General features: G+C 45.4%; 1 protein-coding gene across 1 annotated transcript in view; it reads right to left on the bottom strand.

Annotated features, from left to right (window-relative positions):
* Positions 1-14,104, bottom strand: part of vopp1b (VOPP1 WW domain binding protein b) — a 228,171-nt gene that overhangs the window by 15,375 nt on the left and 198,692 nt on the right. Inside the window, exon 3 of the mRNA XM_072700119.1 lies at positions 7,990-8,067. Coding sequence (XP_072556220.1) covers positions 7,990-8,067 — 78 coding nt within the window. The remainder of the gene's footprint in view (positions 1-7,989; positions 8,068-14,104) is intronic.

The raw sequence follows: 14,104 nt of genomic DNA, 5'->3' as shown, positions 1-14,104 counted from the left end.
CCCACGGTAAGTGAACGCCCTCTCAGAACATGCTGCCCTGCGCAATTGCTCGTCTTGCCCTTGCCAAGATGCGCCACTGCCCTGCACATTGTTTAATGAACTGAACACAGTCCCCGGACCACAGGTCTATGACATTCACAAACGTCTTTATGCTCGACAGGTACATGCACCAAGATAGAGATCTTATAAATTTTTCAGAGCGTACAAGTTGTTCTGTGGGCGTTAAATAGCTCCGTTTGTACAATCTAATAAGGGAATGTTGCCATCGAAGGTAACTCTAATCCCCGTAAAAAGCGCTGATGATTCACATGCAGTATTCTTAGAATAACTGAATTATGCGTAGGTGTGTAATTTTTTACTTCAACGATATAATCGACGTGACATAAGGAGTGGACAGTTTCTAAAAGACCATAAATTTGCCATGGTTTTCTAAAGAATATATGCTATTCTGCCTATGTCCCTGTTCCTTAAGTCAGTGTTTGTCAGATCAACCTCCAAACCCACCCTCCAGACCCCCCCATCTAGTACAGATTTATCTTCTGTTCCAGCACCTGCACACCTAGGGATGGATCAAAGGTGGGGTTAGAGGTGGCCATGGCCCCCCTAGCAAATACCTGGCCACCCGAATTGCCACCCCTCCCAAAAGAATAAGACCAAAATATGGAGCATTTCTATCTGTAAACCAGAGCTGCACAACCTCTCAATTGTGGCATTTGTGTCTTTAACTCGATAACAAGATGATTAATGGATAATGCTCATGATGGGCAAAATGCACTGAGAGATACTTTGTTATCTCTCCTGGAAGTTTTGGGAGTCGCTCTCAAATTGACAACAGCTCAGCGACACCCGTGAATGATGCGGAATGTCCCGGATATCCGTCGCTCTGCTATTCAGTCGCAATTTTACCAATGTTACCTCACCCCACCTGGTTAGCAAATTTTATTTCCACCCTCTAGCCCCAGTCAGCAAATTTTACTGTCAACACTGTGCAGTCATCAAATCTATGGTATTACCCTCATACTGGCCAAGCCTAGCCAGCATCCCCGTCCGGTTGTCCCTCATCTGTCTCCCTGAAATCAGCATGCCTTAGATGGGATGTCTGAAGACACAAATAGCATAAATGACAAAGATTAAACAATCACAGCATGGAAGATGGACACTTAGAACAGTTATACAGAATTAAAAATCTGAGTAGGAAAAAGGTAGAGAACAAGAAAAGAATTAAGATTGACTTTATTGATCCCTGGGAGTAATTCTAGAAGTTCTGAAATAGGTTATATGAGTTAGCTATGGATGAAAAATGAACCTCGGGGGACTCAGTTGTCCCCTGCGAAAAGGTGCTTTGGCACTGTGTTACTAGGCAACATCCCGTTGGTGGAGAGGACGAGATGCATTGGCATTGAGCTTCTTCCACTTCAGCCTGAACTCCTTATGGGGTAGGGGGCATCATATGCTTATGTGGGTCAGCCGTTAGCGGATAGCAGTTAGCATCCTTGGGCATGACAAAATGCATGTCATTGCAGTGTAATGCTAACTGAAAGCCCCCAGTCGTGGTCCTGTAGAGCAGCGGCGGGAAGCTCTATGGTTCAGATTGCCCGCAGACATGGGCCCTGTACGCCAGCCCCAGTGCCCAGCAATACACCTGCACTTCCGCTCTTATTTAGTGATATCACTGATGTTTTAAATCAAAATATACCTTGCAATTATACCTAGTTATCTGGCTGGGGTATTACTAATGAAATTCAGGCAATTTGCTCAATGGCACAGCTGATTTCCCAAAATGTCATTTCAGTCGCTGTAGAATAAACCTCACTGTTGCGTCCCCAGCATCTCTTAGGTCACAGACTGTGTACTTTTGCTGCCCCTGACACAGGCTTACATTCAATCAGTCTGTCTCAGTTTAATTACTGTGTGTCTTGAGAAACAGAAGACATATCGCAGTATCAAGCCTCATGACCCATAACCTCACCGTAACCATTCTGACAACAAAAACGGTGCCAGAAGCCACTGACAAGCTGTCTCAGCTATTGAACAGAGGAAGCTATTCTGACACTTTCCTCTTGTATGATATATTGGTTGATTATTTGGTTTTAGAGGTTTTAAAAACACACACACAATTACCGAGTATATAAGTAATATTCAGGCTGGGAGGGGCTTCTGATGTCTGGCATGGTAGCGGTGTGAGTATTTTGGCTTGTCTCACGCCCTATAGGGTCGTCGTAGTCAGGGGGGGTGGGGTGGGGCAGTACCTAATTGTATATAAGTTGGCGTCCGGAAGGGAATAGTGTCTGAACTTAGGCGATTCGGCAAGCCAGCTGAGGTGGGGCAGCGGGGCTGCATGGTTAATCTGCGCCCCCGCCCCCCCCCCCCCACTGTTTCACGGATTAAAGCGGTTCGCACCGCGGGATGCCGGCATATGCAAAGGTTATTCTCCCAGTAAGCCTGTTGCAAGCAAGATTTGCTGCGGTCCCATTTGGGACATTATTCCATGTGTAAACTGACGTTCTTTGGGTCTGCAGTCAACGGAGCAGTAGGAGCAGGTCCATGCTGCTGTCATCTGCCGGGGACAGGTAATATGTATCCATTTGGACCATCGGTTGGCCAGTGTATAGTGTTTATGGCTGATTGTGATAATGTGTTCCAGGGTTATCCTGGGGCGCTGCACTTCACTGCTGTTTTGTTTTATCCCTGTGATGCGGCTTTTGTAACGTTGTAGCCTCAGCGCTTCTTGCCGTGTGTTTGGTCATCCGGCCGAGTGGGGGCGGTGTGGAGTAGTCCCATGCGGATGAGCTGCATGTGCACGGTCGTGGGGCTGGATTTATCGGGGATTCGGTTTTCTTTCTTTCGGCGGCATAGTGCTGCCGGAAGTCCTTTGATTATTTGTATTTCCCATTTGCACGTATTTGTTTTGGGTAAGTTTGTTATTTTTTATTTAAATGCATGTTAGCTTTTGGTTTTGCTTTGTGTGTTTTTGAATGATTTGCCTTGTATTGGGGATGTTTATTTGGTTTGCAGTGTGTTTCTTTTCGTCGTATATTTTGGGGTAATTATATTTGTACATGCCTCACGCTGATTAACAGACCGTGGAGTGTAATTATAATCCCAATCCTCTGTTGTATTTATATTTCAGGGGTAGCGGCCTGAGTCGGGTCCTGTCTCGCTGGTGGTGGTCCTCACTCTAGCTGGTGCAATTTACTTGGCCTAGGTACCTATTGTGCAGGTGCTTGTAGGGGGGTAGGGGCCCTGCGAACCGCCCAGAGGTCCAGTCTGAGCGAGTGTCATCTGTCCTCGATTGGGGAATGCAATGTTGTGAGCTCTGGAACCAGTGCTAACTGCCCCAGGGGTATAGCAATCCTGTGTTGGGCCAAATAAACTGTTGATTTGAGCTGCGTCTCTGTCCTACTTCGTTACACGAACGTCTATATCTATATTCCTGGGAGTATGTCTCTGGGTGCAAGGCTTGGGGTGGCGTAGTCTGCAATTTTGGGTATCTCTTCAGGGTCTTGGTTATGGACTGCTCATGCCACACCATCATCAATGTCAAGAAAATACAACTTCCCATTACAGCCAGTTATGAACCACTGGTCCAGTGCTGCTCAAACGGAACCCACAGTGCTGCCTGAGAACCCACATTATTTCTTGGTCTGTAACTCACAACAATTTACTGTATCAGGGGGGTGGCAAATGTAAAACTGGTGGAGTGGGGGGGGGGGGGGGGGGGGGCGCTCAGTGGTAATAATAATAATAATAATAATAATGGGCTGCATGGTGGTGCAGTGATTAGCACTGTTGCCTCCCTGGTTCCAGGCTCCATGTGTGTGGCATTTCCATGTTCTCCATGTGTTCTTGAGGGGTTTCCTCTGGGTATTCTGGTTTCCCCCTACAGTCCAAAAACCTGAGGTTAATTTGAGCTGCCAGATTGCCCACAGGTGTGCCTGTGTGAGTGAATGGTGTGTGACTGTGCCCTGCGATGGGTTGGCGCCCCACCCCCGGGATAGGCTCTGCAGCCCCCTCAACCCTGAATAGGACTAGTGATTACAGAAAATGAATAATAATTTAATGAGTAATAAAATATCATAATTAAAAATATATTATATACACTACTGTGCAAAAGTCTTAGTCAAAGAAAATCATGTTTAGATGATCTTCATGTTGGTGTAGAACTATGGTATGTCTGTCAAAGTGTGTTAGCTTAGCCATTTCCGAGCCTCTTTTAAAGTCACCCCGGTATTTGAAGCAAACGTCCAACACACCCACACATTTTCTGACTTGACCACTACCACAAATCATTTGGCTAATCAATACCTCATTGGGTTATTTAACAAATTTTGCTAATCAATTAAATGAACCGGTGGAGAAATGTAACAAACACAAGGGATGGGTGAGGTGCCCCTAAGAAGGGGTTTGGAGACTGTGATCTAGCCATCCCACAAGATATTATAGAAACTTTTTGGAGAACAGAAGAAATTCTGGTTTATTTTTTGTTACTGTTAATTTTATTATTTTCTACTGTTGAATTATTTTTTTCTGAGCACATACTGTACACACTTTCTCCACACTTTTCTTTGACTGCCTAAGATTTTTGCCCAGTAATGTATATAAAAACAAGCCCATAGGGGATGGGAAGCGCTAATTGATACGTAGGGAGGATCCAGTAACGCACAGAACAAATCCTTGATGTTAAACAGCAAAGGGAGACTGGAGCTCCCACTTAATAAACCCCTCTTAGCCTGGAGACATGCTGGATTTCATTATTTTTAATGGAATTTTGAAGCTTTGAAAACATAGCTGAGCACCATTACAGCCGACGTAAATCGATAACGGTTTCTAAACAAGCCAGTGAGACATCAGGGGTAGAAATGTTTTTTTTTTTTTCCATTAACAACTTGTCCCCTTTCCATAACTCAAAACAAATTTTTCTAGAAGGCACAGTTTGATACTAGCTTGTAAGAGTGAACATGAAGCAGGCTTTTGAAATGCAGCCATCCATTACTGCATACCCACTATAGAGTCATAGGCAGCTTGGAGCTCACAGGCACCTCAGACACCTTGGATGGGATGCCAGTCCATCACCAGGCACACAGACATACATACGCTCTGGGCGATTTAGATTGGGTGTGGGGGAGGGTACAATATGTGGGAAAATATAGGACAGATCCCATATCCTTGAGGACCAATACAAGATACAGTATTTTATTTTTCAGTATAGGCTGATCCCCGAATTTGCAAGATAGGTGGAACCTCTACCCCCATCATTCTGCGGACTGGGGGTTTGGAACCCCTAAAAACTGGATGCACCAGTCCACCTACGTGCCTGTTATTGCGATGCAGAAGGAAACTGTAGTACCCAGAGGAAGCCCATGGAGACAGGGGCATATACACAAACTGTGCACACAGAGCCAGGGGCAGGAATGGAATTCGCAATCCAGGAGGTGTGAGTCAACAACACTGCCGATTGTCACACTATTTAATGAGTTTACAGAGGTTTTCCCAACTATTTTCTCCAGCGTGCTTCACTGGGGTCTTTGTTTCATGTACTGTATGATTTTACAGAGTTCCATCAATCCCTTGCAGAATTTACAGGGTACACTGATGTTCCTCGGTGCTAACTCCGCAATAGCTTGTACATTGTGTCTCTTATTTGAACCAACCCTTGATAATAAGGACTTCTTTAAGGATCAGTGTAGAGTACTAATGTCATTTGCAGCATGCTCAAGTGACCGAAAAATTAAAAGGGTATTTTAATTTGAAAAGCAATTTGCCGAATCAGGAAGGATGACATCTCTTGCACATACTTATCCAGTTCAGGTTAACACCGGAGGCTTAGAACCTATACCAGGCAGCCTGGGGTTCAAGGTTTACACCCTAGACACATTTTGGGTAATTTAGCAACTAGCTCACCAAGGCATATCTGGACTGCGGGATTAAACTGGAGAACCTGGAGAAAACCCACACAGCATTCATACTTACAGAGCCTGGGCAGGATTTGAGCCCCAAACCTGGTGGTGTGAGACGGAACCACAGGGGTACTGGCCCCAGTTGAATGCTTATTGGCCCCTGGAGTGCCCCACCCCCTGTCACTCACCAATTTTAAACATATCATTGGCTAATGATACGGTTGGCCCCTCTGTGTGTATTATGGCCCCTCTTATGTCCCCCCACCTTAAAAAATCCCTACAGGCAAGGCCGCTATCCACTGAGCTACCATGCTGCGCTTAACTTTAGATGCGATGCCAGTGTTAAGATAGTTCTCAAAGTAAGAGCTTGAAAAACCTGCTGAGTCAGGAGGAAAGAAGAGATGAAAGCTCAGTCCGTCACACCTCCAAGGGCGGCTCTCTATCGGTCACATGGCGGGATGGCGGGGAGCTAGATGGATTGGCCCCTGGGTTCTCCAACCCATTTTCATTGGCATTGAGCCATGTCAGTCATACAAAACAAATTGCAGTTTTACCATATTTACTTATGTATGTGTGCAACTAGAATTTTTGTAGCTCCCAGGATGAACTGCATGCAAATGTACATACAGTCCATCCTCTTCAGATGCCCCAACACCCCCCCAATTTTACTCTTAACCCCAGTGTCCCCTCCTCCCATGCCCCCTGCCATGAATTAACCTGGAGGCTCCGCTGCCTCTGTACGATCCACAAAGTGAGACGCAAAGTGAGATGGGGTGGTTCTAAATAAAATCTGCATTTCCTGTCTCCTCTCTGTTATTTTTGGTCCCGTCTCGCTGCAGGATTGCTAATGTGGTATATTAGCTAACGGCACGAGACACGTCTCATCTGTGTGGGGGCGAAGCTTGCAGACGGAAGACTGCCTACGTGTACGCACACACGCGCACACACACACACACGCGCGCACACACACGCACACACGCGCACACACACACACACAAAGCCAGCACACGGCTGGAGACCGCCAGCTTCCTGACACCCCTGACAGCAGAATCGGGACCTGCTGTGAAACGGGGCCCCTCCACAAAGACAGCCAGCAGCGGGGGCCATTCTTATCAAGCATGGCTGCATATCCAGAAAACAGAAATCTGTCCCAAAATACAAAGTTAAAAGTCTGCAGGAAATAGTGCCAAAAACAAAAATCAAAAACAATACAGTGGCTCAATGTGTAGTGGCGCAGGCACACACGCTGAGGGGGTTGGATCCCACATTTGCTCTGTGCGTGTGGATTTTGCATGTTCGCCCCCTGCATTGCGTGGGTTTCCTCCTGCAGTCTGAAGACAGGCACCTACATGAACTGGTGACTCAAAAATGCCCTTTTTTGTGGGACCTCTGATGGTGTTACGCCCCCCTTGCTTTCTCTTATGGCCGCTCTGATATGCTGGGATCACCTTCAGCCCGGTGACGGCTGTCGTGACCCCCCCCTCTTACCCCCCAAACTGAGACTCCAAGCTGCCAACACAGGCCCGAGAGCCTGCAAACGTCGCACAGCTACGGAGGGGGGGGAGAGGCAGCTGGCAGTGGGCTGCAGCACCGATGGAACCATGAAGGGCAGAAAACAAAAAGTTTCTCTGCAATATATAACTTTCCTTCAGAATTTCTCTTTACAAGTTATAAGAAATTCAAAATACTGTACATACTGTAAATGTATTTGATAGCAAAGAATATTGAGTGTATTTTTAGTAAATGTTAATTGACATGTAGTAACATGCAAATGTAGAAAATCTCAGTGTGTGCAAAAACATTTGACTGGTAGCGTAGCTGCATTAAAATCTGAATGTTTTCCGTCTTTCCTGTCTGAACACCTGTAGCATCTGTGTATTTATTACAGAACTGATTTGCGAGATTCGTGGAACTGGTGATGCACAGAGTAACGGCACGGGATAGTGAGAGAACCATAGCTCTTATCAGAGCAAGACTGCAGGTGGATGGATGGGGATGGGTGGGACTGGGGTCAGGGGGTGTGGTCTGGGTGGGACTGGGGTCAGGGGGTGTGGTCTGGGTGGGGAATGGGTAAAGGCAGGATGGTGCTTACCAGAAGTACCACAGCCTCTGTATGGACAGGGCCCTGACGCAGCAGCGAGTGCCACAGCAATCCTCATATGACCGGCATCTGCAAAAACAAAGCCCAGTTACAGCTTCCACCCCGAGCACAGCGCCGTGGTGATGGAGATTATGGGATGCATGTGGGCATTTCCGCTTACACGTCGGCTGATTATCTTATATTTCGAGCCTGTTGGTGTCCTAAGTAGCTGCGGAAATCCCACACCAAGTACACTAGTCAAAATGAGTGATCATGAACTTCATATTACCCTATGATGTTAATTTGTTATAGTCAATTTGCAGCCTCATATCTTGCTCAGAGTAGAAAACCAGCATTTCTTTTTGGATTCCCACCCTTATTTTTTCCAGTACTGCTGGAAAAACCCATTGAAACATCACCCATCCATCTGAATGCTGATTGAAGACCAAGAACTAGAATTTAGTGATCAGTGGTCATTGTCAACACAGCACAGCACACAGTGCACAACAACGAAATGTGTCCTCTGCATTCAACCCATATGTGACTTTAGTGACATAGCAGGGGGCAGCTAATTCAGCGCCCGGGGACCAGTGCTTGGGGGCGGGACCTCACTAAGGATACCTTAGTGGTGCCTTGCTGGTCAGGGATTCGAACCTGCAATCTTTCGATTACAAGTGCACTTCCCTAACCATCAAGAAACCACTGCCCACACTATAGTTCATGATAATCTGGCCACATAGTATCAAACTGCTGACTTTGTTTCACGTAAGCGATGGAGTCTGGTCAGGGCTCTGCTGGTAAGGATTAGCTTTCAATGAGGACCTCCTATGAAGCTCCCATGCTCATCACAGTTAACGAGGTACAGCGGGTCGAAGCTGGGTGGTGCTCGAGTGCCTGATGGCCGTGAGACAGTCTGGGAGGGAGATTAAATGGAGCTCAACTGGAACCTGGATTGGCAGAGCAGATCTGAGACCACGGGCATCACCATGGGGGTCTCCCCAGAGCTGGAGATTCCTTGCATCATTCCTCAGCGGTTGTGCACAAGCTGAGGTCTTAATTATATATACAGCCACCACAGGGAGCCCAGATCACATGCTGGCTGAATACAAATCCATGGCCTGCTCAAAAATATCACTGTCCAACTATAAGCTTGGTGATCATTCTCCACAATTCCATGGACAGCAGGGGGAGCAGTAGTTAAGGCTGTGTGTAGACAACAGGAGATCTGCCACAGTACTCTTGACCAAAACGCTTAGCTTTTATTTCTAACATTAAAAAATCTCAGAAAATGCAATAGCAGTGTAAAACTTGTATATTAAGCGATAAATGCAAATATATAAATGTAGGTTGGTTGTATTTTCATTAAAAATTGATTTTTGATGTTAAATAATCTGCTGTGTATGGCCACGCTTGGTAAACATATGCACACACACAAACATCTGTCCTTATGGAAACATTCAATATTGTTCTTACACCTCAAAAGGCCACTGATTAAAAAATAATGTGCTGGATGTGCTAGAATCTGGCTGTTCCCTCTGTTGGCTGTGATTCATTCTACAGCAGGGCAGAGACTTAGATCCTTAATGCTGAATGCTAGCAAGATGTTGCCAATTGTCCTATAAAGGACATATCACAGCAGCCACTGAAGCAGGGGCCGAAACCAGCGCGGATACTCCCTCTAGTTTGGGAATCAAACAGCCCGTGAGGAGTCACTGTAAAATGGATTGGTGCTGTGCTGCAATTGTTCAGCCTGTCCACTGTGAGCGCTGTGTACCTGCATCTTTATGAGAGATCTTCCTCACTGTCACCGTGTGCATTTGACAGAAACTTTTAGCTTTTGCTAAACATTTTCCATCAGTTTCTCTCAGAATATTTCGGGGGGGCATGACACCTGCTTCTCCAATCATTTAAGTGTAATGTTTGCAGTAAAGCATTATAAATGAAATCCACTCGATTTTAATGAACTATTTTTCTGTTTAATTGAGGGAAAATCGCAGAAGAAACTGCCCTGTAGGTACACAAATGACTGGAATTGAGACAGATCTGAAAATTAACTGTATACATAGCCCACATATTAAGAGAGAGTGAGACAGGAATTCCCCCATGTTAACAGCATCAAGGTTCTGCAAGGTTCGTCGTCCATAATAGCTAAACACTTCCAGCTTCATTTTAACTGGGCTATTATTCACATTCCTACTGGAATTCCTACTATTGATTATATCAGTACAACTGTGCAGAATCCCAACCGTATTTGAATAGTTAATCAGCCGGGCTAATAAATAATTCAATAGACACTCAATGGCCAATTTCCCCCTGTTTCTGTTTGTTGTGCATTAATGCCATCGTACAATATCTGCAGCTCAGCCCAACACTGATTATGCACCTTTTCCTTCCTCTCTTGCATTCCCAGTAACTTCCACCACTTTCTTGTTTACCTTTCTCAATTATCAAAGAGGGTGAATACACCAGCTATTTGCCGGATCTTTCATTCCCAGCTTGTCTGCTTAGATTTACCATTCAAGTGCTACAGGTATTTATCTGTCTGTATCAGTCTCAGTCACCGGAATCCACACCTGCAAGAAACAAACAAGCCTCCCCAGATCTGTCCACCAAAGTACCTCACTAATGAGCATCTGCATTTGTGGCCTTAAGTGCTAATTGAGTCTTTTTCTGAGATCCATTTCAGATTTCCAGTTGATGAGGCCCTGTCACGGTTTCCTGGACATATAACAGACACCCACAGAAGTCCATTTGGTTCAACCTGGACCCAGCACTGTAATTTCCGCAGGGATATGACAACAGAGCGCAACCCCAAGACAAATGTCAAAGGCTCTGACGGCCTCGCCTTCTACCCAAAGACCCGTCATAATCATAATCACTGTGAGCTCTGCTGCGTCTGGAGTGATTCACAGAGTGCCCTTCTTCACTGAGTGCCATAACTTCACCGTTAACTTCCTGATTGTGCTCCTATTCAGATGATTTTGCTGTAAGATCCTTGCTTTCCGAACTGCCTGACGCTTCACTGCTGATGGATTCACACAATCGTGGAACACATCTGTTGTTAAGTGACATCTTCACTATAACACAGTATCTCTCAGTGAGAACTGTTGAAAGAGAAACTCTATTTATATACAGCTGAATCAATCGATTCTTTAGTAAAAGTCATGCAGGAACAGTTTTGTGCTCACTTAAAATTTCACTCGAAGATTATGGCATGATTGTTACTGAAAGATGTTCATCTATAGCTTTCGGAGAGGATTTTGCTCATTTCATCTCCTATACTGTTATGTTCTTTTTGTAACATTTGTCATATTTGTCTATCTCTGAATCATGCTGGTGCCCATGCAAATGTTTTTTTGGTGACATGGTCTTTTAATCATGGGCGTAAATTACGGGGGGGATGGGGGGCTTGCAGCCCCCCCAATAAATCAAGACCAGTTAATACAACCCCCCCAATAATCATGTTTCCCCCGTAATGGGTGGAGACCTCAACCCCCCCAATGTTCCAGCCAAAGTTACGCCCTTGCTTTTAATCATGTGCAGTTAGCCTCAAACCTCCAGAATGTTGGGCTAAATTCCGCCCCCCTCCATTGTGTGTGGCGTTTACATGTTCTGGCCACATGTTTGACCATCTGTGTGTGTGTGTGTGTGTGTGTGTCCCCTGTGATAATTCTCTGATCCAGGATGCCTTCCGTCACATACCGTAATCTTCGTAGGATACACTCCAAGTTCACAGCCACTCCACGCTGGAATAAAAGTATGTCTCTCGGGGAGAATGAGCCTTTAAATCCTCAGCAACCAAACAGAAAGTTTCCACACTCAAAGTAGAAATACACTTTTCTTTGGGTGGGGGGGTAATAGCAAACTATTCAAGACTTAAGCCAATAAATACACATTTATTTGGGGAGCTAAAAAGCTCCCCTAAAATAGGCCTAATAATGCCACTGGTTATGGCTACTTTGAATGTTATTGTTAAAATCTTATCACAAGTTCTACAATTACACATTGTATTTAAAATGATGCAGTGCATTGTTCAAAAATTTAGCTGATTCCAGTACCTTCCCTGGTCACACTGTTCAAAAAGATTTCAGGAAATTCCAGAGAATCCCTGTCTACAAAATCAGGGAATGTTTCCTCCACCTTCCCCCTTCTTAGACCCCCCCACACTGGCTAATTAAAATAAGTAACACTGACTGCTCTTGTCTGCCTGCTCTTAGCCAATATCAGTGCAAGTTCAATACTATTTGCTGCTTATTTTTTGTTGAGTCCTTTGGGGCAAAAGCACGCAGATTGACGGTGCATAAAAATAAACCGAATTGAACTGAGCTTAATATAATTTCCGAAAAGACATGCCGAACCTCTGCTGTTACTTCAATCGATGTTACTCAAAGGCTTTCAGGTGAAAAACTCTCAGTGGTTCACCAGGAAGATTAAGCTACACAAATTAATCTGGATACAACTTTGGGTATTATGCTTTAACATGATTAGTGTCCTAATTCGAGTCTAGTCATTGCACCTCAAACCGTTCTGCTGGTGGCCAAATAGCAGCGTTTGACTGGGTGAGACTCCACCCAATCAGAGTCTTGCAGTGTTATCCTTCACCAGAGGGATTTTGTTGTTTCTGGAGCCCCAGTCAAAAATCCACCCCCCAAATGTTTCAGAGAGAAGATGAGTCAGAAGATCATATCTAGGTAACTTTTTAGCAGAACGTGCTGCTTCAGCATCTCCTAAATAAGGAAGGAGTTTATTTAATATTTTGTGTAGTGACTATTTGGAGCCAACAGGGGGCCCCCAAACATGCCGGGCCCCACACAAATGCGTGCCTTGAGTGACGGTAAACACCACCTCTGCTCCTTCAGCAGGGCAAAGGGGGCACGTGGAAGCAGCATCCCTGGTCCCGATCTGTCATCCTTTCCTAAAACAGGGCTCTGTTTAAACACGGAACCTAACGTTCCATCCCACCCTAACCCTAACTGCCAGCCACAGACAGACGGACGCCAACAACAGCTTGGCTTCTGGTCTACGGAATCGCTTTTAGAACAGGAAGGTCGCTGAGTGGAATTTGTCAGTCATTTGCATAAGAGCTGCGTTGCACCTTCATAGCACTCCAAGTCATTTAGAGGTACCTAATTCCACCACAATAGAAATATACAGTCTGTTTTCAGCCTGATAACTTATTTTGTGGATTATTTAAATCTGAAGGTACTTCTCAAGAAAAAAAAAATATGGAGCTGTTTCTAAAAATATTTTTAAAAACATTATGTGGGTGCATTAAAAACATGCATATTCATACATTTTGTAGATTTATAAACACAAGTTCTGTCTTTATTGGCAGGGTTCCTTTCGGGATTACTAAAACGGTGCGGAACACCACTATCTACAAATACCCAGTAGCTAATTACTTCACTTGGCAATTTTAAAAAGGCCACATAACACAGTTTAAAATAATGCAAATTTTTTGAAAGCTCACATGTTGGAAAAACTGCCACCGATGTACCCGTGACCTGTAAATTAGCCCTGTGGTGACAGCCAGTCCCTGTCAGAACCAGATGCTTCACGAGCAGCAGCCCCAATTGGACCGTGCATTGGTGCCAGCCAGACCCAAAGAAAATGTAGAACACAGAGAGAGAAAGAAATAAATGAAAAAAGCAGAGGCAGGCAGTGAGATGAATGGAGGAGCTGACTGACCCAATGAGCAGACAGGGGCCTGGGCCGCTGGGGTAGTGATGGGCAGGTAATTCAAAGGTGAGCATCCTTTCAACACCGGTCAGTAAAACATGGCAGTGTTGGGGTCTGCAGTATCTGCAGGATTTTTCAGGAGCTCCACCCCCCAGCACTCCGACCCAGATTTTGTTACTTCCAGTCTGATAAACCCAGCCTGGCTTGCTGGAGTGGGGGTTAGCAGTTGCTTTTATAAAAAGTGACATATTTTTGTGAGAAAGCAGAGTGAGACAGTCCGAGGGTCCCCTCCTTCCCGCACGGCGGTGGGGGGCTGGGGTACCTACTGAGCCAACTGGTTAGCTGGCTCTCTTTTGCCAGGGGGTGAGTAATCTGCCCCCTGGTCTTATGAATCCCAGCCCCTCTCCCCCCTCATTCAACAACATGCCACGCACACATGGAGGATCTC

This window comes from Paramormyrops kingsleyae, chromosome 15 (genome assembly GCF_048594095.1).
Source record: "Paramormyrops kingsleyae isolate MSU_618 chromosome 15, PKINGS_0.4, whole genome shotgun sequence".
Taxonomy (NCBI): Eukaryota; Metazoa; Chordata; class Actinopteri; order Osteoglossiformes; family Mormyridae; genus Paramormyrops; species Paramormyrops kingsleyae.
Note: the sequence above shows the minus strand (reverse complement) of the source record. Positions and strands in the feature narration are given on the sequence as shown.